Here is a 23,472-nt window from a genome sequence, read left to right as displayed (position 1 = left end):
ACAGCAATAAGAGAAGGCCCTACACTCACAGGGTGCTTGATAACTATTGATAAACTAATTGGGTGATGAGTGGTTGTTTCCTTTTTGAGATGGAGTTTTGCTCTTGTAGCCCAGGATGGAGTACAATGGCGCGATCTCAGCTCACTGCAACTTCCAACTCCCGGGTTCAAGTGATTATCTTGCCTCAGCCTCCTGAGTAGCTGGGATTACAGGCATGTGCCACCATGCCCGACTTGTTCTGTATTTTTAGTAGAGACGAGGTTTCTCCATGTTGGTCAGGCTGGTTTCGAACTCCCAACCTCAGGTGATCCTCCCACCTCGGCTTCCCAAAGTGCTGGGATTACAGGCATGAGCCACCATGCCCGGCTTTTCCTTCAATTTCATCATCATCATCACGTGGGCCACCTTCAACGTGGTAGAGGGTTCTCTAAGCCGAAGCACAGGGGCTGAAGTCTCGTGTATGATCCCCCAGCAGAAGACAGATAGCTCAGAAGCTTAGCAGACAGCAGAAGCCTAAGGAGTGTTTATACTCAACAGTATCAGGTGCCGCCAGGCACTTTCACATACATTTTATCATTTTAACACATGAAGAACAAACCTTTCCTTCTACCACCTCTCCCCACACAAAACATCTCAACAAGCCCCACCCAGCTGAGCTCAGGCTGTGTCCTTCTCCCTCCTCAGCCTCCTTTCCATCAGCAAAGCCCTTCTCATCCCCTAAACTACAGTTCAAACATCACCTTCCCAGGGAGGCCATCTCAACTTCTCCAGACAGCTGGTTGCTACCTATGCCAAGCAGAGACTCAGAGCCTGATTCTGGCTTTTTTTTTTTTTTTTTTCTTGAGATGGAGTCTCGCTCTGCCGCCCGGGCTGGAGTGCAGTGGCTGGATCTCAGCTCACTGCAAGCTCCGCCTCCCGGGTTCACGCCATTCTCCTGCCTCAGCCTCCCAAGTAGCTGGGACTACAGGCGCCCGCTACGTCGCCCGGCTAGTTTTTTGTATTTTTAGTAGAGACGGGGTTTCACCATGTTAGCCAGGATGGTCTCGATCTCCTGACCTCGTGATCCGCCCGTCTCGGCCTCCCAAAGTGCTGGGATTACAGGCTTGAGCCACCGCGCCCGGCCGATTCTGGCTTTAATCTGCTTATAAACTGGTCTCCTCCAACTGGATGAGAGCAGGGCCCTGGCTGGACTTTTGCAGTAACCAAGCAAGTAACAAACGTTTCTTGAAGGAACTAGCTGCTTAATAAGATGACTACATGGTTCACCTCAAATGCCCCCTTGCAATCCCCACTCCCAGCCCGGGAGTGACCCATCTCAGCCATACCTCAGAGGAGAACATGGTGGCACAGGTCCCAATGCACCAGCAGACGATGGGCTTGGTGAGGCGGCCCTCCTTGATGCCCCGGCAAATCTTATATTCCTCAGTGCCCCCAATCTGCCAAGGAATGGGGAATGAGAAAAAGCTGTTAGTGGAGCCCATCCTGACGTAAAAACTGGATAGAAAATGGAGGGACACGGGCTTCGGCCAAATAAAAGGAGTTTAGTTTCAGCCCGGATACAAGGAGGATTTCTAAAGGAACAAACAGCAGGTCTCCTAGAGGAATCTCTGGGACTCCCCCTTCCTGATCTAGAGATATAACATGATTTAGGATTAGACCTGCCTTCAGAGGTGCAAACAAGGGATGGAGTTATGGGACTCCCACATTTTTCAGTATTTAGAAAATTTTTTTTTAACTGTTCTATCCAAAAGTCATCAAATTTTTAAAAAAGCGTTTTGTTTTGTTTTTTTTTCCCCAGAGTCTTGCTCTGCCTCCCAGGCTGGAGGGCAGTGGCGTGATCTCTGTTCACTGCAACCTCTACCTCCTGGGTTCAAGTGATTCTCCCACCTCAGCCTCCCGAGTGGCTGGGATTACAAGTGCCTGGTTAATTTTTATATTTTTAGTAGAGATGGGTTTTCACCACGTAGGCCAGGATGGTCTAGAATTCCTGATCACGTGACCCACCTGTCTCACCCTCCCAAAGTGCTGGAAGGATTACAGGTGTGAGCCACCATACCTGGGCAAAAAAATGCACTTTTTACTCCAGCTTTTCACTGCCCACCAGGTAGAGACCACGGCCAGCCAGAGCGGAGCTTCTCTCTTACTGGCGCTAAAGTCTGGGACACTGGGAGGTAAGAACTCCTTTCTCTGAAACATAAATGGCAGTACTAATAGTGACAACCTCGAGGCCCCAGCATCTAGAGGGTGGGATTACCAGGGACTGTCCCTTTAAGTTACATGTAACCAAAATGTTTAAATTTTTTGAAAACTGAGATCATGCATTACAGTTTTAAAATCATATATATATATATTTTTTGAAGTAACTCACCTCTCCAAGAACAACAATCATTTTGACTCCTGGAGTGTCCTGATAGCGTAACACATGATCCATGAATGTGGAGCCTGGATACCTGTTGAGAGCAGGGAGTATCAGGATACAGGATCAGGAGAAGGCATGGGAAAGTGTGTATAGGGTTAGGAAGCACACTTGTACTGGGAACACTGGATTTTGGGGGGGTGTGGATGGCTGGTAAGGGTCCAGAGATGCCCCAGTAAGAATGGGGTAGGAGGGAGAAGGTAGCAAATGGAGCAGAAGGGAAGAAAGAGGAGGGAAGGAGTTGGAGCTATCTAACTTGCAAAGGAAAAGACTGGGCACAAAATAAGCCCAGAGAGGTTCACTCAGTAGTAAGAGATGACAGAGAAAGCACACCCTGGTGCAGTTGTTTTAAAATATATCCACAAATTCCGGCCAGGGGCAGTGGCTCACGCCTGTAATTCCAGCACTTTGGGAGGCCCAGGAGGGTAGATCACCTGAGGTCAGGAGTTCCAGACCAGCCTGGCCAACATGGTGAAACCCCGTCTCTACTAAAAACACAAAAATCAACCAGGTGTGGTGGTGAGCACTTGTACAGTCCCAGCTACTCGGGAGGCTGAGGCGGGAGGATCGCTTGAATTTTTTGATCGTCTAAAAAGAAAAAAATCTAAGAACACACACATATTTTCTTTCTTTCTGAGATGAAGTCTTGCTCTTTCACCCAGGCTTGAGTGTAGTGGTGCAATCTTGGTGCACTGCAACCTCTGCCTCCCGGGTTCAAGCGATCCTCCTGCCTCAGCCTCCAGAGTAGCTGGCACTACTGGCACATGCCACCACATCTGGCTACCTTTTTTTTGGTAGAGATGGGGGTCTCACTGTGCTGCCTCAGCTGGTCTCGAATTTCTGGGCTGAAACAATCCTCCTACCTAAGCCTCCCAAAGTGCTGGGATGACAGGCATAAGCCACTGTTCTAGGCCTCTTCATGTCTTTTGATATGATCATTATAAATCTAAGAAGACAATCTAAACAAGCAGCATTTCCTAGACTTATTCCCGGAGCCTTTGGTCAGGCAGTACCCAAGGACTGGGGATTCCCAGGCCACACCCCTAAAGACCTTGGTGAGAGTTCTTCCTCACCCAGGCATCCTGTCAGAAATCATGTGGTAGAGCCAGGCAGACAGACAAGGTGACTCTATCTCAACAGCGTTTGGTTTCTAAGCCCGACAGCAGTAGTAACAGTAGGAATAATAAACAATAATGGCTAACATTTATTATGGACTTACTAAGTGCCAGATGTTACTCTAAGATATAATACTCTATTCATGACCTACTGATCAGGGTTCCCACTAACAAAAATAATGAGGATACTAGTATTAACTACCATAAAAACTCACTGAGCACCTACTGAGAGCAGGCCCTGGCTCAGACACTTCCATGTATTACACCTCATTTATTCCTCCAGTGACCCCATGAGGTGGGGGTATTATTTACCCATTTGATGGAGGTCTAGGGAGGTTAAGTAACCGGCTCCCAGGATGGCCCCTGCCACCCACCCCCTACTAAAGAGGGAAAATGGGATTTGAACCTCTTCAATCCAATTTCAGAACTGGTCCTCCTAACCACTGCACTCTGCTGCCTCCCTGTGGCCAATCACAACAAACAAAATTATCCCCAAAGCCCAGTCTCCTCTCCTGCACATTGCCCTGTTCTGTGCTTTCCGATTTCATGCTCTGTCAGTCCTGAGACAAGAGCAGTGATGCCCCCATTGTTTAGACTTCAGCAGCATTCCTGTGGGCCTGGAACTCAGGGGCAGCGAGCAGCCTGCAGGACACAGCGTCACCTCCTAGCCTGCCGCTCTCAATGTGGGAAGCCCCTCCTTGGCTTCCCAAGTGATTACCTGTCCCCACCAATGGCCACACCCTCATAGACGCCATCCGTGGTCCGAGATATGATATTGTTGAGCTCGTTGGACATGCCTCCAGAACGTGAGACATAGGCCACGCTGCCTGGGCGGTACAATTTGGAGGCCAAGATGTTGTCCAGCATCCCACCCGTGTTCCCAATCTTAAAGCACCCAGGCTTGATGCCTCCAACCTGTGGGGGCAGAAACCACAATCAGGGAGGAAGATGACTTCTAGATTCACCACAAAGAATCACAAAGCCCCTGCATTACTGCCCAGCCCTCTCTGGCCAGGCTGGGGAGAGAATGACGAAGAGGAATCACACTTGCCCATTGGGTTTCCTGCTTAGGAAAGTCTCCTCTCTCTCAAGAGACATTATACAGAACAAAAGACAACCTTATTTGTAAAACATGGCTCACTAATTCAGGTTAAGATACGTATACTCAGCCCGGCACAGTGGCTCAGGCCTGTAATCTCAGCTCTTTGGAAATAAATACTAGCTTCAACTTTTTACTACAGTAAGAAGTAAAAATAAGCCAGGTGTAGAGGAACACTTCTGTAATCCCAGCTACTCAGGAGGCTGAGGCAGGGAGACTGCTCAAGCTTAAGAGTTCAGGGCTGCTGAAGTGTGCTATAACTGCACCTGTGAAAAGCCACTGCACTCCAGCAACACAGTGAGACCCTGCTTCTTAAAAAAACAAACAAAACATAATTCAAAGAATAATTTCAGCCAGGCATGGTGGCTCACTCCTGCAATTCCAACACTTTTGGAGGCTGAAGGGGGCAGATTACCTGAGGTTGGGAGTTTGAGACCAGCCTGGCTAACATGGTGAAACCCTGTCTCTACTAAAAATACAAAAATTAGCCAGGCGTGGTAGTTCACACCTGTAGTCCCAGCTCCTCAGGAGGCTGAGGCAGGAGAATTTCTTGAACCAAGGAGGCAGAGGCTGTAGTGAGCCAAGATTGTGCCACTGCACTCCAGCCTAGGTAACAGAGCAAGACTCCAGCTCAAAGGAAAAACAAACAAATAAACAACAACAACAAAAAACAAAGGCCAAGCACGGTGGCTCACGCCTGTAACTCCAGGACTTTGGGAGGCAGAGGTGGGTGGGGTGGATCATTTGAGGTCAGGAGTTCGAGACCAGCCTGGCCAATATAGTGAAACCCCGCCTCTACTAAAAATACAAAAATTAGCTGGCCATGGTGGCAGCCGCCTGTAGTCCCAGCTACTCGGGAGGCTGAGGTAGGGGAATGGTTTGAACCCAGGAGGTGGAAGTTGCAGTGAGCCAAGATTGCACCACTGCACTCTAGCCTGGGCAACAGAGTGAGACTCTGTCCCCGCTACCCCCCAAAAAATAATAATTTTTTCTTATATGAAGACTTTGGGCTACCAGGCAGTTTATTCTTTGCTTTAGCAAAGACTATGCTATGGTTGTATGAAGGTAGACAAATACTAAAAAATTACGCATTAGCTCCCTGAAACCATAAAGGTGATATGGACTAGGGAGAGAGTCCTTTAAAAAAATAACTGCCCAGGAGGCAGAGGATGCAGTGAGCTAAGATCATGCCACTGCACTCCAGCCTGGGCAACAGAATGAGACTCCATCTCAAAAAAAAAAAAAAACAAAAAACAAAAAAAACAAAAACAAAAACAAAAATCTAAAAATGGGCCAGGCACGTTGGCCCACACCTGTAATTCCAGCACTTTGGGAGGCTGAGGTGGGTGGATCACCCGACGTCAGGAGTTTGAGACCAGCCTGACCAATACAGTGAAACCCCGTCTCTACTAAAAACACAAAAATTAGCTGGGTATGGTGTCGCACGCCTGTAATCCCAGCTACTTGGGAGGCTGAGGCAGGAGAATCACTTGAACCCGGAAGCGGAGGCTGCAGTGAGCCAAGATCACGCCATTGCACTCCAGCCTAGGCGTTGCAGTGAGACTCTGTCTCAAAAAAAAAAGCTAAAAATGGACAGAATGATTTTCAACAAATACTTCCGGAACCTTCTCAACCTAGGAGGGAGATAGAGGAGTCAAAAAGTAAACTTCCTAAGGGCATTGAACTTCATAAGATAGCATCGAACGTAAAAGGCTTTCTGGACAGGAAGCTCACAGTGGCAGGTCCGATGATGGTCACTCCCTTGTGGTCCGCCTTCTTGATCAGCTTTCTTGTGAGGGCCTCAGGGATGCCTTCGGCTATGATGGCGATGGTCCGGATCTAGAGGATGACAAGAGTCCCTTCCCGTTAACTTTCTGCCTCAGAAAGGGCAACAAGACAGCACCGTTCAAGGGCCCACCTCCCATTCCCCATGTTCCCTTCCAGGGTCCAAGAATATAACAATATGCATGTCAGTCGGGCGCGGTGGCTCATGTTTGTAATCCCAGCACTTTGGGAGACCGAGGAGGGTGGATCTTCTAAGGTCAGGAATTCAAGACCAGCCTGGCCAACATGGCAAAACCCCGTCTCTACTAAAAATACAAAAATTAGCTGGGCATGGTGGTGTGTGCCTGTAATCCCAACTACTAGGGAGGCTGAGGCAGGAGAATTGCTTGAGCCCGGGAGGTGGAGGTTGCAGTGAGCTGAGATGGCACCACTGCACTCCAGCCTGGGCAACAGAGAGAGACTCTATCTCAAAAACAAAAACAAAACAAAACAAAAAAACAAAACCAATATGCATCTCATTTTTCCCACAGGCCTCTGCTCCTGATCACTCTAATCATCTCCTGAAAACACAGGTGGTGGATAGCCGAAACTGATCTCCACTAGCTAACACCGTAGTGATCCACCCAACAGAGGCAGATATTTCAGAATCCCTGCTACAGTCATAGCAGCTACGTTCATTCTCACCCAAAAGCTCACACCCTCCTGTTGTCCACCTGTTCCTGTGCCTGCTCATAAAGCAGCTATCTAAGGCTTTTCTCCATGGTACCCTCCGAGTCTTGTCACCATCCCCATAGGACAGGGTCAGCGTTTAAGAGAAATGAGCTGCTTCTACACTCAGCCCAGAGACGGGGTGGGAGGGGCATGGGACAGATCCAGGAATCATCTCTCTTTGGCTCTAAACCAGGGCCAGCAAACTTCTATAAAGGGTCAAGATAGTATTGTAGGGGCCAGGTGGAGTGGCTCATGCCTGTAATCCCAGCACTTTGGGAGTCTAAGGCAGGTGGATTCCTTGAGCCCAACAGTTCAAGGCCAGCCTGGGCAACACGGGGAGACCCATTAGCTGGGCATAGTGGTGCATGCCTATAATCCCAGCTACTCAGGAGGCTGAGGCAGCAGAATCGCTTGAACCTGGGAGGCGGAGGTTGTGGTGAGCCGAGATCGCACCACTGCACTCCAGCCTGGGCAACGAGAGCAAAATTCCATCTCAAAAAACAAACAAAAAACAACCCTAAAACTAGGTGATGTGCTAGGTTTTGCCTTGGGCTGCAATTTGCCAGCCTCTGCCCTAGACCAAATAAGTAGCAGCCGGGCGCGGTGGCTCACGCCTGTAATCCCAACACTTTGGGAGGCCCAGGCGGGTGGATCACCTTAGGTCTGGAGTTTGAAACCAGCCTGACCAAAAAGGTGAAACCCCATCTCTATTGAAAATACAAAAATTAGCCAGGCATGGTGGCAGGCGCCTGTAGTATCAGCTACTTGGGAGGCTGAGACAGGAGAACTGCTTGAACCCGGGAGGTGGAGGTTGCAGTGAACCGAGATCACCCCACTGTACTCACTCTAGCTTGGGTGACGGAGAGAGACTCCATTTCAACAAATGTGTTTTCTTTTTCACTTCCTCTAGATATCAAAACAATTTTATGTTCTTCGGTCATAAACTCAAGCCAGTCTGGGATCAGGTGATAATTTTCAACAAAATAATCAATATCCTAATTTTATTTTATTTTTTTTTGAGATGGAGTCTCACTCTTGTTGCCCAGGCTGGAGTACAATAGCACAACCTTGGCTCACTGCAACTTCCACCTCCCAGATTCAAGTCATTCTCCTGCCTCAGTGTCCCAAGTAGCTGGCACTACAGGTGCCCGCCACCATACCTGGCTATTTTTTTTATTTTTAGTAGAGACGGTGGCTAGGCTGGTCTCGAACTCCTGACCTCAAATGATCCACCCACCTTGGCCTCCCTAAGTCCTGGGATTCCAGGTGTGAGCCACCGTACCCAGCCTCAAACCTGCACCTTCTGATGCAGTAGTTCAACTTCTAGAAATTTATGCTTAGGGAATAATTAAGGATATAGGCAAATGTTAATCTGAGATTGCCCATCACAAGATTTGCAAAAGCAAAAGTGATGCTGCTAGTAAATGCTTATTGATGTGGAAAGAGCAACTGAAGAAAGCAGATTATAGGAGTGGCATACAGTATTATTCCCTTTGCTCAAATCTAGAAAAAGGTGTAGATAAGGACATACTCTCATAGCAGCAGTCATGTTTTTCTGAAATGGGACCTCAAGTGTTTATTTTCAACAAAACAATATTTATCAGTATTCTGAAACTGTTCTATAATAAATACATAATATTTTTATCATGAAATGTTGGAGTCTCTCTGGGCCTCCTCTGGCTTAGGAAGCTGACTGATTAAAAAAAAATTAATTAAAATAGGCTGGGTACAGTGGCTCACTCCTGTAATCCCAGCACTTTGGGAGGCCAAGGTGAGTGGATCACTTGAGGCCAGGAATTCGAGACCAGTTTGGCCAACATGGTGAAACTCCATCTCTATAAAAAAAAAAAAAAAAAAAAAAAAAAAGCCAGGTGTAGTGGCATGTGTACTTGTAATCCCAGCTACTCGGGAGGCTGAGGCACGAGAATCACTCGAGCCTGGGAGGCGGAGGCTGTGTGACAGAGTGAGGCCCTGTCTCAAAAAATAAATAAATAAAATAAAGTGCTTTAATCCTGATTTGTTTTTCCTTTTGTTTTTTTGTTTTTGAGACAGGATCTGGATCTTGCTCTGCTGCCCAGGCTGGAGTGCAAGGGCATGATCACAGCATGCTGCAGCCTCAACCTCCTGAGCTCAAGCGATCCTCCTACCTTAGCCTCCCTAGCAGCTGGGACTAGTGAGTGCCACCATGCCTGGCTAATCCTTTTTAAGTAGAGACAAGGTCTTGCTGTGTTGTTCAAGTTGGTCTTGAACGCCTAGCCTCAAACAATCCCCCCACCACTGCCTTCCAACAAACACAAGCCATGGCATCCACCCGGTTTTCAAGCCAGTTATGGATAGCACAGAGAGGATATAGTGGGGGTGGGGTGGAGCCTGAGCCGCCTCATTTATTTATTTAACATTTATTTAACATTTATTTATTTATTTAGAGTCTCTGTTGCCTAGGCTTAAGTGCAGTGGTGTAATCACAACTCACTGTAGCCTTGACCTCCCGGGCTCAGGTGATCATCCTGCCTCAGCCAGCACATGCCACCATGTCCAGCTAATTTTTTTTTTTTTTTGTAGGGACAGGGTCTTGCTTTACTGGTCTCCCGGGCTCAAGCAGTCTTCTTGCCTTGACCTCCCAAAGTGCTGGAATAACAGGCACAAGCCACCATGCTCAGGGTATATTTTATTTTACTTTATTGAATGTTTTTAAAGACAGGGTCTTGCTCTGCCACTCAGCCTGGAGTGCCATGGAATGATCATAGGTAACTGCAGTATTGAACTCCCGGGTGATAAACCGATCCTCCTACCTCAGCCTCCTGAGTAGCTAAGACTAACAGGTGTGAGTCACCATGCCTGGCTGGACTAATTTTTAAACTTTTTGTAGAGAACGGGTTTCGCTTTATTGCTTAGGCTGGTCTTGAGCTCTTGGCTTCAGGCAATCTTCCTGCCTCTGCCTGCCTCATGCCTGTAAGTCCTAGGATTACAGGCATGAGCCACTGTCCCAGGCCTGAGCAGCCTCTTTGTAAGCCCAGGTAAGCAGCCTCTGCCCAGACTGACCTGCCCTGGGTCACTATTCTGACTTCTGAAGATCACGTGTCTCCAACCATTTCTACCCAAACCACTGGCTACTCCCAAATTCCCAGCCCTTTGTCCCAGGCAGCAGTGACAGGACATCATACAGGAGCCGTTCCTGCTTCCCCACCCTCTGCCCCGGAGAGTCCAGTGATCTACCTACGCATAGTTCATGGTCCCCACCCCCACCTCCCAGAGCCCACCCAGTGATCTACCTGCGCATAGTTCACGCCCCCACCCCCCCCCCCACCCCCGCCCCAGAGCCCACCCAGTGATCTACCTACGCATAGTTCATGGTCCCCATCCCCACCTCCTAGAGCCTACCCAGTGATCTACCTGTGAACAGTTCATGTCCCCAACCCCCAGAGCCCAGTGATCTACCTGTGCATAGTTCATGTCCCCACCCCCTGCAGCCCACCCAGTGATCTACCTGTGCATAGTTCATGTCTCCACCCCCCACAGTCCAGTGATCTACCTGCACATAGTTCATGTCCCCAACCCCTAGAGCCCAGTGATCTACCTGCGCATAGTTCATGTCCCCACCCCCCACCCCCCAGAGCCCAATGATCTACCTGCACATAGTCCATGGTCCCGACCCCCCACCCCCCAGAGCCCAGTGATCTACCTGCACATAGTTCATGGTCCCCAACCCCCGCCCCCCAGAGCCTACCCAGTGATCTACCTATGCATAGTTCATGGTCTTCACCCCCCACCCCCCAGAGCCCACCCAGTGATCTACCTGCGCATAGTTCATGGTCTCCATGGTGCTGTCATAGGCAGAGCGGAGAGAGGCAAAGTTGATAAGCACATCTACTTCTGGGTGCTTCCTCATGGCGTCAGCCATGTTCTTGAAGACAGGGATCAGGATCTCCTTGTGCCCCCAGTAAAACTTCTGCTTGTGGTCCCCACTGTGAGAAAGTAAAAGAATTAGGACATCCTCAACCTGTCAGGACTGGGGATGGGGAAGCTGAGGGGAGGAATTTCACCTAGAAGGCAGAAAAGGCATTGGTCTCTGCCCTCAAAGAATTTTCATCTAAGGGACAAAGGAATACTGACTGCCCCTGTCTCTAGGATGGGCAAAGCCTTCCCCAGCAAAGGGAATGAGCTTGCTGACTCCCCAAGCCCTGCCTTTTTTTTTTTTTTTTTTGAGACAGGGTCTTGCTCTGTCACCCAGGCTGGAGCGGCAGTAGCATAATCAGAGTTCACTGCAACCTCAACCTCCAAGGCTCAGGCAATCCTCCTGCCTCAGCCTCCCAAGTAGCTGGGACTACAGGTGCACACCACCACACCCGGCTAATTTTTAAATTATCTCTAGAGATAGGGGTCTCCCTATGTTGCCAAGGGCTGGTCTCAAACTCCTGGGCTCAAGCAATTCTCCCACTTCAACCTCCCAAAGTGCTAGGATTACAGGCATGAGCCACTGTGCCCAGCCCCAAGCTTTGTCTTAGCAGAGGAAGGAGATACTTCCCACCATGGGGTAACTCACGTGAAAGGGTAGACCATGGCAGCCACTGAGGGCTCATCTCGGGAGCAGACATAGTCAAAGTCCAGCATGCCTTGCACGGCCCGGGTCTGCATGCCCCACACAATGGCCTTGGTGTGGCGGCTGAAGAGGGTAGTGCTCTTTCCTGGTGGGCAAAGACACAGAGAGTGCACCCAGAATACATACCCCCCGGAGACCTGCAGGGGCCAGGGCTGCCTGCCAGACCCCTCCACGCCCCATGTCCACAGGGTGATGCCTCATCACAACCGTAAAGGAATGTCAAGAGGACAGAATTCTGAGATCTTGGGGAGGAGGTGCCTCGATTTTTCTGGATGAAGGTGGCAGGAAGAGCAAATCAAGCTAAGAGGGCCTGCCTATCTGGTAAGTAGCTCTGCAAAGTACAGAGAAAGAAGGGCCCACAGTCAAAAATGCCCAGGAGAATTCCTACAGGACCTGCTTCATCTCCCAGGCAAGGTGTGTCATCAGGTTATATGCAAATGAGGTCCTGACAAATTATTTTTAAAGTAATTGGAAAAAAATGTTTAGCTCTCCCAATTTCGGTGGGCTCAGGACTTACAAATGATGTCCCAACAATGCTTACCACCCTGTAAATCTGGACATAAAACCAGCTCCAGTTAGGGTTTGAATCAGCATTAATTCTAGGTCAGTGTAGGTCCAATGAAGAGGTTTGCTGCAGCCGGGGCTGAGGACACAGCAGCCTTATCACTAACTGAGGTTCCTGCCAGGGCTCTGCACAAGGCAGGAGCAGCAAGCTAGTTACACAGGGCCAGCGCCCTCAATCTGCCTTCCTGTTTTTCCTGTCCTTCTCCCTTCTACCAGGTGGCTCTTTCCTGCTCAGGACAGTGCTCTTGGACAGACCCTCCAGTGGGCACTTAAGAGGTAAGGCGCAGGCCAGGTGCAGTGGCTCACGCCTGTAATTCCAGCACTTTGGGAGGCTGAGACCGGTAGATCACTTGAGCTCCAGAGTTCAAGACCAGCCTGGCCAACATGGTGAAACCCTGTCTGTAATAAAAATACAAAAATTAGCTGGATGTAGTGGTGGGCGCCTGTAATCCCAGGCTGAGGCAGGGAGAATCGCTTGAACCCGGAAGGCAGAGGTTGCCGCGAGCTGAGATCGCGCCACTGCACTCCAGCCCGGGACTCCATCTCAAAAAAAAAAAAAAAATTTGTGTGGTGGCATGTGCCTGTAATCCCAGCTTCTTGGGAAACCAACACACAATCACTTGAACCAAGCAGGCGGAGGTTGCAGTGAGCCAAGATTGCACCACTGCACTCCAACTTGGGCCACAGAGTGAGCCCTGTCTCAAAAAAACAAAACAAAACAAAACAAAAGGTAAGGGAACAAAAGGAGCTGGCAGAAATACAGTTCTCTAGATGGGCCTAGTGGTGCATGCTTGAGTCCTAGCTACTTAGGAGACTGAGGTGGGAGGATCACTTGAGCCCAGGAATTCGAAACCAGCCTCTGCAGCATAGTAAGACCCCACCTCAAAAACAAAACAAAACAAAACAAAAAAACCTTCCATGATGTGATTATTACGCATTGTACACCTGTACCAAAATATCTCATGCACCCCTAGTATGTACTCACAAAAATTTTAAAAAGAAGATTTCAGGCCGGGCGCGGTGGCTCAAGCCTGTAATCCCAGCACTTTGGGAGGCCGAGACGGGCGGATCACGAGGTCAGGAGATCGAGACCATCCTGGCTAACACGGTGAAACCCCGTCTCTACTAAAAATACAAAAACTAGCCGGGCGAGGTGGCGGGCGCCTGTAGTCCCAGCGACTCGGGAGGCTGAGGCAGGAGAATGGCCTAAACCCGGGAGGCGGAGCTTGCAGTGAGCTGAGATCTGGCCATTGCACTCCAGTCCGGGCGACAGAGCGAGACTCCGCCTCAAAAAAAAAAAAAAAAAAAAAAAAAAGAAGATTTCAATGCAAGTATATTTAACAACAAAAAAAAGTGCAGTCCTTAGCCTAAAGGGAAAGGACTTTTACCACACTTCAGGCAGCTGACCTTCCCCTCTGGGTCCCTGCAAGTCCTAGAGGAGGAAAGCAGCCCTCAGGGAGTTTCTGAGCTCCCCTAGGGAGAATGATGCATCTAGCCCAGTGGCATCTGGTATTAATTAACCTACTGTACTAGAGCAGGCTTGGCTAACCAAGTTCATGTTATCATTAAATCCCTGTACAGGCCTGCCTCCCATCACAGCCTTAAGCTTCTCATGGCAGAAGTTTCCTGATGCTGCAAATATGTGGAATTTACTGTCACCTAGACCCACCTGGGTTCTGCTGAGACATGAGATCACAGAACAAGGGAAGCCACCTAATTCAGTTCCCCCACTTCCCAGTCCCAGGAAACTGAAGCCCAGAGATGCCAAATGACTGAGGTCCGAGGTCATCCAGCATCAGAGCCAGGATTACATAATCACTTAAAATGCAGCTCAACTGTGAAAGTGAGGAGGGAGAATACAAGCGTGAGTTCATGACCCGCCATCCTCAGGGGAAGCCTGCATCATGTCACCCCCGACAGGTGATGCACGTGCACATGCTTCTGATCTATCTACTCTGCCAGCTACAGAAATCAAGACAAAGCCTGGAATCTACAAACCTACCAGCATCTCCAGCAGGAAACGGCGGAGGTGAAGTGGCCCTTCCTCAAGCTCAGAGAAACCAAAGCTGAAGGGTGTATCCTCAGCTTACCAGCAGCAGAGAGGCCCGAGAGAACCTCTGCGCCGGGGGCTATGCCCCCTACACCAGGCCTCCTCTGGCCTCACTGAGGGGAGGGCTCGCTCAGCCATCATCTGCTCTCCCTCCCTGACGCACCCTCCTTTTATTTCTCACACTCCAGAAAGGAACAAGGATAACCCCCCTCCTCATAACCTTCCTCCCCTTCAGAGCACAGAGAGTTCCTGGAGAACCAGGGCCGGTCCCTGTTCTTTCCACACTGGGCTAACTCTGCTCTTAACTTTTTCCAGAGACAAAAACATCAGGATTAAAGCCAGGTGGCCAGAGGGCTGCATTCCGGGCCTTTCCAGCTGGTTATCAACCCTGCCAATTACTCCTCCCCCATCCCTTAGCAAGGGGACAACAAAAGACTTCCCTGCCTCCACGGCTGTGAATGTCAAAGTTAAATGGAAGCTCTGATGCTATGAACTAATTAATCCACTCAGCTAGGCCAGTGGGTGAATGCACATGCACAGAAGTGTCCACTATAAAATGTGACCTCATACGCCAGACAATGCTCATACCCCTTCCAATGACCCAGTCTCTAGATGCACACCCTTCTGCGCTTCTGTCTACCTCCTTTCCACCTCTCTTGTTCCTCCACAACCCCCAGAAAAAGATAAACTGGTCCCTGGAGCTTGAGGATGAAGCTGGCAGTGGTGAAGCTGAGGCAGGAAAGGTGAGAAAATGACATCAGGAGATGTAAATGAGAAGCAGGGGTGACTTGTGGCTCCCCTTCTGCACCCAGCAGCGACAGACACCCACGGCTGTCTGCCACTCCCCATTCAGTTGGATGGCTCCCTCCTTCCCAGGCGACACTCTCTCCTTGACACCACTCCACTCTCCAGGGCTGTGGGTCTGGCTCTTGCTCCTTCCAAAGTCTCTACCCCCTCCCAAGTCTGGAGCCAGAAACAGCCACACAGTGAGGAGAGCGCTGAGTGGGGCGTGTACTGAGCAGAGATAGGAGGGGAGGAAGAGCGAAGACTTAGGACTTGGGGTCAGGCCACACCAAGGCAGGGACAGAAAATAGACCAGACGACACTGCAACCCACCAGGGGAGGGGAAACAGAGCACACGGTAAAACTGTCACCCGCTAACAAAGCCACACGCGGAGTGGGGGCAGGGTGGGGGCATCCTACCTTGCAGGGATCTTGGACTTGGGACTGAATCTGTCAAAGAAAATGACCAAGGCAACTGAGTGATCCACTGATGGCTGGAGGCTTTGGAGGGAGAGGGTGGGAACAGGGAAGGGTCCCATGGACAAGCCTTTCAGGGTTAAAGCCCTCACCATCCCTCTCCTGTTCTGCAATGGACAGCGGAGTAAGGCCAGCAGAAGAGGTGACAGCACTGATAAGCAGAATGGAAGCAAGAAAGAGCAAAGACCAAAGGGGCAGAGAGTGGGTAGGAGGAGGACGAAGGCTGGGCAGGTGTGCTCAACACCAGCGCCTCCCCCAGGCCCTCTGCAGGGACAGCTGGATGACTTGAACTCTGGGTTCTCCAGCTGGCGCGGTCCCACCCTCTTAATGCCAACCCCTTTTTGTCTCCACGAAACACTATGAGATGATTGGCCAGCATGGGGTTGACCTGTGCTGTGGACAAAGATGCTGATTTGGGACAGTGTCACTATTTCCCAAAATGCCGTAAGCAAAGTGTGTCCCAGGAAGAGGCTGCACAGGTGTACCAGCCCAGGGGTAACTAACACCACTTATGTAGAGCTGGCTGCAAGGGCTGGCCGGCAGGAATCACATCTACATGGAGAGAAAAATCAGTTGAAATACGGATGGGCTGACAGGCGAGGGTTTTTCTTGCTGGGGATTCAGAGGAGGGAATGTCTGTTAGGGCCCTAAGATGGTGGGGGTGGGCTGGGAACTGCTGTTGTAGGAGCTGGCTCTGTCATCCTGGGGTCCCGGCGTCTGCCCTCCACTTGGGAGAAGAGTCTCAGAGAATTTCCACTTCCTGGAATTTCTGTAACCCTATCTCCTCCACAGCCTCCCTGCCCAGTTCACATCCCCATAAGAAGAACAGGGGTAGAAGAGAATAGGGGGAATGGAGGTGACCAGGCACAGCGTGGGTCCTCCGCCTCAGGAGTGCCCACAGGGGAGGTTCAAGTCATACCATCCTCGCGTCCCAGGCACACTCCCATTGCAAAACCCAAACCACTTTTCATCCACCTCTGCCAGCCCAGGGGGGAAAGGGAAAGGGGAGAGAGATACAGAGGGTACCGAAAGGCCACTCCCTGGAACATGCCTGAAGCCTCAGGGAGTTACCTTGTGGCATGGCAGGCTTGGCCTTCTTTGCAGGCGCCACCTCATCGGCCCTGGACTCAGAAAAAGATGCTGTCCTGCTGGGGGCTGGCGTCTGTGGTGAGACAAGGAGAGTAAGAGGTAAGAGTCACAGCTGGGAAAAAAGCCACTGGTCCTCAAAGGCCCCAAAGAAAACTAATAAAAATTATGCATGGCAATGCTCTTTATAAGCTGCTTCCAAAAGTACTAACAATCCTCTAAGATATGAATTAATATTATCCCACGTTACAGATGAGCAAACTGAGGCCCTGAGTGGACAAAATACTGGCTAAGGTTGCTCTCTCAGCAAAAAGTAAGAGAGTAACAATTTTTAAGTTTTTCTTTTCTTTTTCAGATTAATTTTCGCTCTGTTGCCCAGAGCTGGAGTGCAATGGCGCCATCACAGCTCACTGCAACCTCTGCCTCCCGGGTTCAAGCGATTCTCAGGCCTGAGCCTCCCGAGTAACTGGGATTACAGACATGTACCACCATATCCGGCTAATTTTTGTATTTTTAGTAGAGACGCGGTTTCACCATGTTGGCCAGGCTGGTCTCGAACTCTTGACCTTAGGTGATCCGCCAGTCTCGGCCTCCCAAAGTGCTGGGATTACAGGCGTGAGCCACCATGCCCGGCCACAATTTGAACTTGGTTCCAATTTTAAAATCCTTGGTCCTTCCATTATACTACTTTGATCAGGGCAGGAAAAAAATTGGCAGAGATCCAGAAACCAACCATGTACTAACTCCTGCTGTATTTCCTCTATGCCCCCAGGGAACAGAGGAGGAGGACTGTATTCTAGTGGAAAAGATGAGATGGTTCCTTCCCATAAGGTTGGGGGAGGCTGGCACCTACCGATGTGCTCCCGCTGGCATTGAGGAGGAAGTTTGCAGTGTGGGCCGCCGTGGGTGGCTGGTTGGGGATGGGCCGGTGGCCCAGGGCCATGCCTACAATGGCCGTCATGTGAGTCTCTGTGCCAAAGACATGGATGGGGATCCCAGTGGTCTTCCCTGTAAGGGAAGGAAAAAAACATCCATAATTCAAGTCTGCAGATAAGAGCCCAAGTCCATGTGATCCTGCAAAGGCCCTTTTAGAGCCATGATCAGTGTTTGGCGCATTTAGTGCAAGACCAATATCCAGGGCAAATCAGCTGTCATAATTCACCACCAGACAAAGCTTTCTAAAGGTCACTTCCTGATAACAAGAGCAAGAAACAGGCCAGGTGCAGTGGCTCACGCCTGTAATCCCAGCACTTTGGGAGGCCGAGGCTGGCAGATCACTTGAGGTCAGGAGTTTGAGACCACCTGGGACAACGTGGTGAAACCCTGTCTCTACCAAAAACACAAAAAATTAGCCAGGTGTGGTGGCGTGCGCCTGTAATCTCAGCTACTCGGAGGCTCAGGCAGGAGGATCCCTTGAAACTAGCAGGCAGAGGTTGCAAAGCAAGCTGAGATCGCACCACTGGACTCCAGCCTGGGCGACAGTGCGAGACTTTTGTCTCCAAAAAAAAAAAGACACAAAAACAAGAAATATATTTACTGGCAAGATAGCAAGATTCAAGTAACCAAATTATCAGAGCCTGTATTCCTCCTGCTCAGGTCCCAGCTCTCCAGCTTTCCTTAGCCTTCATCACATGCATCCACCAGTGCTTGGTCTCTGTTCCTAAACACCCTGAGCCCGTTCCCCCAGGGCTCTGGCCCTGCTCCTCCCTCTGCATGGAACTCTCCATGGAGCTTCCCCTGGCTGCTCTCTGGTCTCCCAGCTCAACCCAAGCACCGTCTCCTGAAAAAGGCCCCCTCTGACCTTGATGGTCACTCTCTCCCATGCCACACTCCCCTCTTCCTTATATAGACAGACCCCTAGCATCTTCTCCTACTGTTTATTTGTGGAATGTTCTAATTTTAAGAGCATGATTTGGTAACTTCACTGTGCTGTCCCCACGCCTGCCCCACTGCACATAGCAGGTCCTCAGCTTTGAACCAGCTCTATGAAAAATAAAACAAAAGGCTCACACCTGTAATTCCAACACTTTAGGAGGCCTAGGCGGCTGGATCGCTTGAGTCCAAGAGTTCGAGACCAGCCTGGGCAACAGGGCAAAAGTTCGTCTACAAAAAAATCAGCCAGGCGTGTGCTAATTTTTTGTACAAAAATTGTATTTATTGTGGTGTGCATCTGTAGTCCTAGCTACTCAGGAGGTTGAGGTGGGAGGATCCCTTGAGTCTGGGAGGCAGAGGTTGCAGTAAGCTGTGATCACACCACTACCCTCTAGCCTGGGTGACAGAGTGAGACCCTGTCTCCAGAAAAAAAAAAAAATGCCTGTAATCCCAGCACTTTGGGAGGCCAAGGCAGGTGGATCACGAGGTCAAGAGATTGAGACCATCCTGGCTAACACAGTGAAACCCGGTCTCTACTAAAAAAAAAAAAAAAAAAAAAAAAAAATTAGATGGGCGTGGTGGCAGGTGCCTGTAGTCCCAGCTACTTGGGAGGCTGAGGCAGGAGAATGGCGTGGACCCGGGAGGCGGAGCTTGCAGTGAGCAGAGATCATGCCACTGGACTCCAGCCTGGGCGACAGAGTGAAACTCTGTCTCATAAAAAAAAAAAAAAAAAAAAAAAAAAAAAGAGAGAGAGAGAAAAAGAAAAAAAAAATTAACCCTATTCAATTCAAACCTAAGTCAAATTGTGTCACTTGGCTGGGTGCAGTGGCTCACATCTATAATCCTAGCACTTTGGGAGGCAAAGCCAGGAGGATCACTTGAGACCACGTGTTTGAGATCAACTTGGGCAACACAGTGAGACACTATCTCACAACAAATTTTTTTTTTTTAATTAGCCAGGCGTGGTGGTGCGCACCCGTGGTCCCCAATACTTGGGAGGTTGAGGTGGGAGGATCACTTGAGCCCACAAGGTCGAGGCTGCAATAAGCTATGATGGTACCACTGCACTCCAGCCTGGGTGACAAAGCAAGGCACTGTCTCAAAATAATAACAACAATAATAAATATGTGGTTCCTCTGCTTAAATACCTCTTGTGCCTACTATCTCACAGTGATGGCCAAGTCCTCCTGTGACCTGTAGTGTCTCACTGCCACTCTATCAGCCCCAGCCCCTTACCACTGCAGGTATTGGAATTTGTCCTTCCCTCTCCAAGAGTCACCATGGTGCTGCTCCCTCATTCTAGGTCTTTGCTCAAATGTCAGTTTTCCTTTCTTTTCTTTCTTTTTTTTTTGATACAGGGTCTCACTCTGTCACCCAGGCTGAAGCATAGTGGCATGATGATGGCTCACTGCAGCCTCAACCTCCCAGGTTCAGGTGATCCTCCCACCTCAGTCTCCCAAGTAGCTGGGACTACAGGTATGTCACCATAATCAGCTAATTTTTGTATTTTTTTTTTGTAGAGGCGGGGTCTTGCCATGTTGCCCAGACTGGTCTTGAACTGCTGAGCTCAAGCGATCCTCCCGCTTCGGCCTCCCAAAGTATGTGAGCCACCATGCCCAGCCTTGATCAAGTTTGATCAAGCATTTTCTGATCTCCCTATTGAAGGTTGCCCTGGCCCCTCCCACACCGCATTCTCCCTTTCCCTGCTTTGTTTTCCTTCCTGGCACTCGGCACCCCCTGACATCACAGTTTGCGTCCTCTGTTCCATGAAGGCTTGCTGTCTGTCCATTTGTGGCTGTAACCCTCATCACCAGCACAAAGCCCAGCACAGAGCGAGTGGTCTTTAATAAATATCTGTTAAGTGTAGAGCTGAATGAAAATGCTTTCCTGACCACACCAAAGTTTAGGACAGCACTCTGTGTTGGGACAGGGAATGGAAACCCAAACTGCACACCCAGGAAGGGGAGTGGAGAGAGAGTGAAAGAGCCCAAGACGGATGCTCAGGAATCAGGAATCCCAAAGAGGAAGGTCACCCACACTCAGGGCGAGGGGGACAGAAAGGTCCCCATCTTACCGACTTCTCCCATCACCCGTAAACCCTCCTGATAGTTGGGGCCACCTCTTCGGACAAAGACTGTTACTTCGTGCTCCTTCAGGGGGCCCTGGTAATCTCGAATTGCTCTCACGATGCCCTGGAAGCCCAAAGGGACATGTGACTAAAAACAAGGCAGCCACAACTCAATGATTTATAACCAGAATAAACAAATGTACCAGGTGTATGTGACAAGGGCTGCTCCCCAGGAAGCATGGGACTACGCACAAACAGCCACGGCCTGGGATATGATCACTCAGAATGTTGCTGAGGTGGGAACGTGGGGTACGCGGGATTGACACCCCTTAATGTCATGGAGGCTCCAGGCTTCCATTGTCAGCAAGGCCTTGCTGGTCTCTCTTTTGTTCCGTCTACAGTCATTACTGCCTCCTACTACATTTTTTTTGGTGGGGATATCTATGTTGGGCTCTATGCAAGGGTTCTCAGAGGTACTAAGACATAGTCAATGTCCTACAAAAGCTTCTTGGCCGGGCGCGGTGGCTCAAGCCTGTAATCCCAGCACTTTGGGAGGCCGAGACGGGCAAATCACAAGGTCAGGAGATCGAGACCATCCTGGATAACACGGTGAAACCCCGTCTCTACTAAAGAATACAAAAAACTAGCCGGGGGAGGTGGCGGGCGCCTGTAGTCCCAGCTACTCGGGAGGCTGAGGCAGGAGAATGGCGTAAACCTGGGAGGCGGAGCTTGCAGTGAGCTGAGATCCGGCCACTGCACTCCAGCTCGGGTGACAGAGTGAGACTCCGTCTCAAAAAACAAAAAAACAAAAAACAAAAAAGATTCTTAAGTGATGTGCGGGAACAGTTCTTTTTTTTTTTTTTTTTGAGACAAATTCTCGCTCTGTCACCCGGGCTGGAGTGCAGTGGTGCGAGCTTGGCTCACTGCAACCTGTGCCTCCCAGGTTCAAGCGATTCTCCTGTCTCAGCCTCCCGAGTAGCTGGGACTACAGACGCCTGCCACCATATCAGGCTAATTTTTTTATTTTTAGTAGAGATGAGGTTTCACCATATTGGTCAGGCTAATCTCAAACTCCTAACCTCAGGTGATCCATCCACCTCGGCCTCCCAAAGTGCTGAATTACAAGTGTGAACCACCGCGCCCAGCACAGTGTAAGAACAATTCTTACAATGGATATCCACTTTGGAAAAATGAGAGGGTGGAAAGGTGTGTCCAGTTATGTTTCTCAAAACAGAGGCTAGATTTTGAGCCTGGAGTCTGACTTCTGTCACCCAAGGCATTTCACACAAAGCTCCATGTACAGTACCTGCTCCAAACCAAGTGCCCTAACCAAGGATCAGTGCAGGGCAGCTCCGAAGTTAAATCAAAGCTGCTGAGGCTCCCCTGTCCCAGATTTGTCTGTTAAATCAGGTCCAGTTATGGACACCCTGTTTTTGGCAGGACTGATGGAGTCTGGTCCCACGTTTTATTTATTTTTTGAGACAGGGTCTCATTGTTGCCCAGGCTGAAGCACAGTGGCACGATCACGGCTCACTACAGCCTCGACCTCCTGGGCTCAAGTGATCCTCCTAGCTCAGCCCACTAATTTTTTTGAATTTTAGTAGAGATGAGGTCTCATTATATTGCCCAGCCTTGTCTTCAACTTCTGAGCTCAAGTGATCCTCCTGCCTCAGCCTCTCAAAGTGCTAGAATTATAGTTATGAGTCACTACGCCCAGCCCTTCACTTCTTGAGGTCTCAGACTTTCAAGTTTCACACTTACCTAGTCATTATTCTCAAAACTCACATGGATCCACCAGATGTGGCACACTCTTTTGAATATACTCACTGAGCATCTGACAGTATGGAATATTAATAAAGGGCCTCCTTGGGTGGCTATCTTGAAAGGGATGACTCTTGAGACACATTAGCTCTGTCATCCTTGTTGACAGCAGTCACATGTGCTTTTAAAGCATGTGCAAACACAGCCCTGACCCGTGAATAGGCACCCAGGCTGAGAAGACCCTGGTAGGACGAGAGGAGCGCCAGATCATCAAAGCACTTTCTTCATTCCGATCTTTTGGAAAAAGGGCTCATGACTGAGATATAAGAACAGGATGGCCAGGCGCAGTGGCTCATGCCTATAATCCCAGCACTTTGGGAGGCCAAGGCAGGCAGATCACGAGGTCAGGAGGTCAAGACCATCCTGGCTAACACGGTGAAAACCTCATCTCTACTAAAAATACAAAAAAAATTAGCCAGGTGTGGTGGCGGGCACCTGCAGTCCCAGCGTGAACCTGGGGGCGGAGGTTGCAGTGAGCCGAGATTGTGCCATTACACTCCAGCCTGGGCGACAGAGCGAGACTCCATCTCAAAAAAAAAAAAGACCAAGGAGATGCAGAGAAACCAGAGTCCTCACAAGACTGTTGAAAGTAAGGAGGATCGGTTGGTTGGACATGGTGGTTCACATCTGTAATACCAGCACTTTGGGAGGCTAAGGCGGGTGGATCACCTGAGGTCAAGAGTTCGAGACTAGCCTAGCCAATATGGTGAAACCCCCTCTCCACTAAAATACAAAAATTAGCTGGGCATCGTGGTGGGTGTCTGTAATCCCAGCTACTCAGGAGTTGAGGCAGGAGAATCACTTGAACCCAGAAGGCAGAGGTTGTAGTGAGCTGAGATTGTGCCATTGCACTCCAGCCTTGACAACAAGAGTGAAACTTGAAAGGGGAGGGGGAGAGGGAGAAGGATAGAGGGGGGAAAGAGGGGGAGAGAGCCAGGAGAGAGGGGGAAAGAAAGAAAGAAAAAGGAAGGAGGAAGGAAGGAAGGAAGGAAGGAAGGAAGGGAGGGAAAAAGAAAAAATAAAAA

General features: G+C 49.8%; 1 protein-coding gene across 1 annotated transcript in view; it reads right to left on the bottom strand.

The window, feature by feature from the left end:
• The window catches only part of LOC115894939 (ATP-citrate synthase-like), a 34,107-nt gene that overhangs the window by 8,795 nt on the left and 1,840 nt on the right, over positions 1 to 23,472 (bottom strand). The window contains 10 exon segments of the mRNA XM_030924103.1: positions 1,326 to 1,436; positions 2,369 to 2,450; positions 4,250 to 4,446; positions 6,365 to 6,469; positions 10,923 to 11,091; positions 11,670 to 11,811; positions 15,544 to 15,573; positions 16,672 to 16,762; positions 17,540 to 17,694; positions 20,633 to 20,774. Of these exon segments, the coding sequence (XP_030779963.1) occupies positions 1,326 to 1,436; positions 2,369 to 2,450; positions 4,250 to 4,446; positions 6,365 to 6,469; positions 10,923 to 11,091; positions 11,670 to 11,811; positions 15,544 to 15,573; positions 16,672 to 16,762; positions 17,540 to 17,694; positions 20,633 to 20,774 (1,224 nt within the window).

Source organism: Rhinopithecus roxellana, chromosome 19 (assembly GCF_007565055.1).
Source record: "Rhinopithecus roxellana isolate Shanxi Qingling chromosome 19, ASM756505v1, whole genome shotgun sequence".
NCBI lineage: Eukaryota > Metazoa > Chordata > Mammalia > Primates > Cercopithecidae > Rhinopithecus > Rhinopithecus roxellana.
This window is presented reverse-complemented; position numbering and strand designations above follow the sequence as displayed.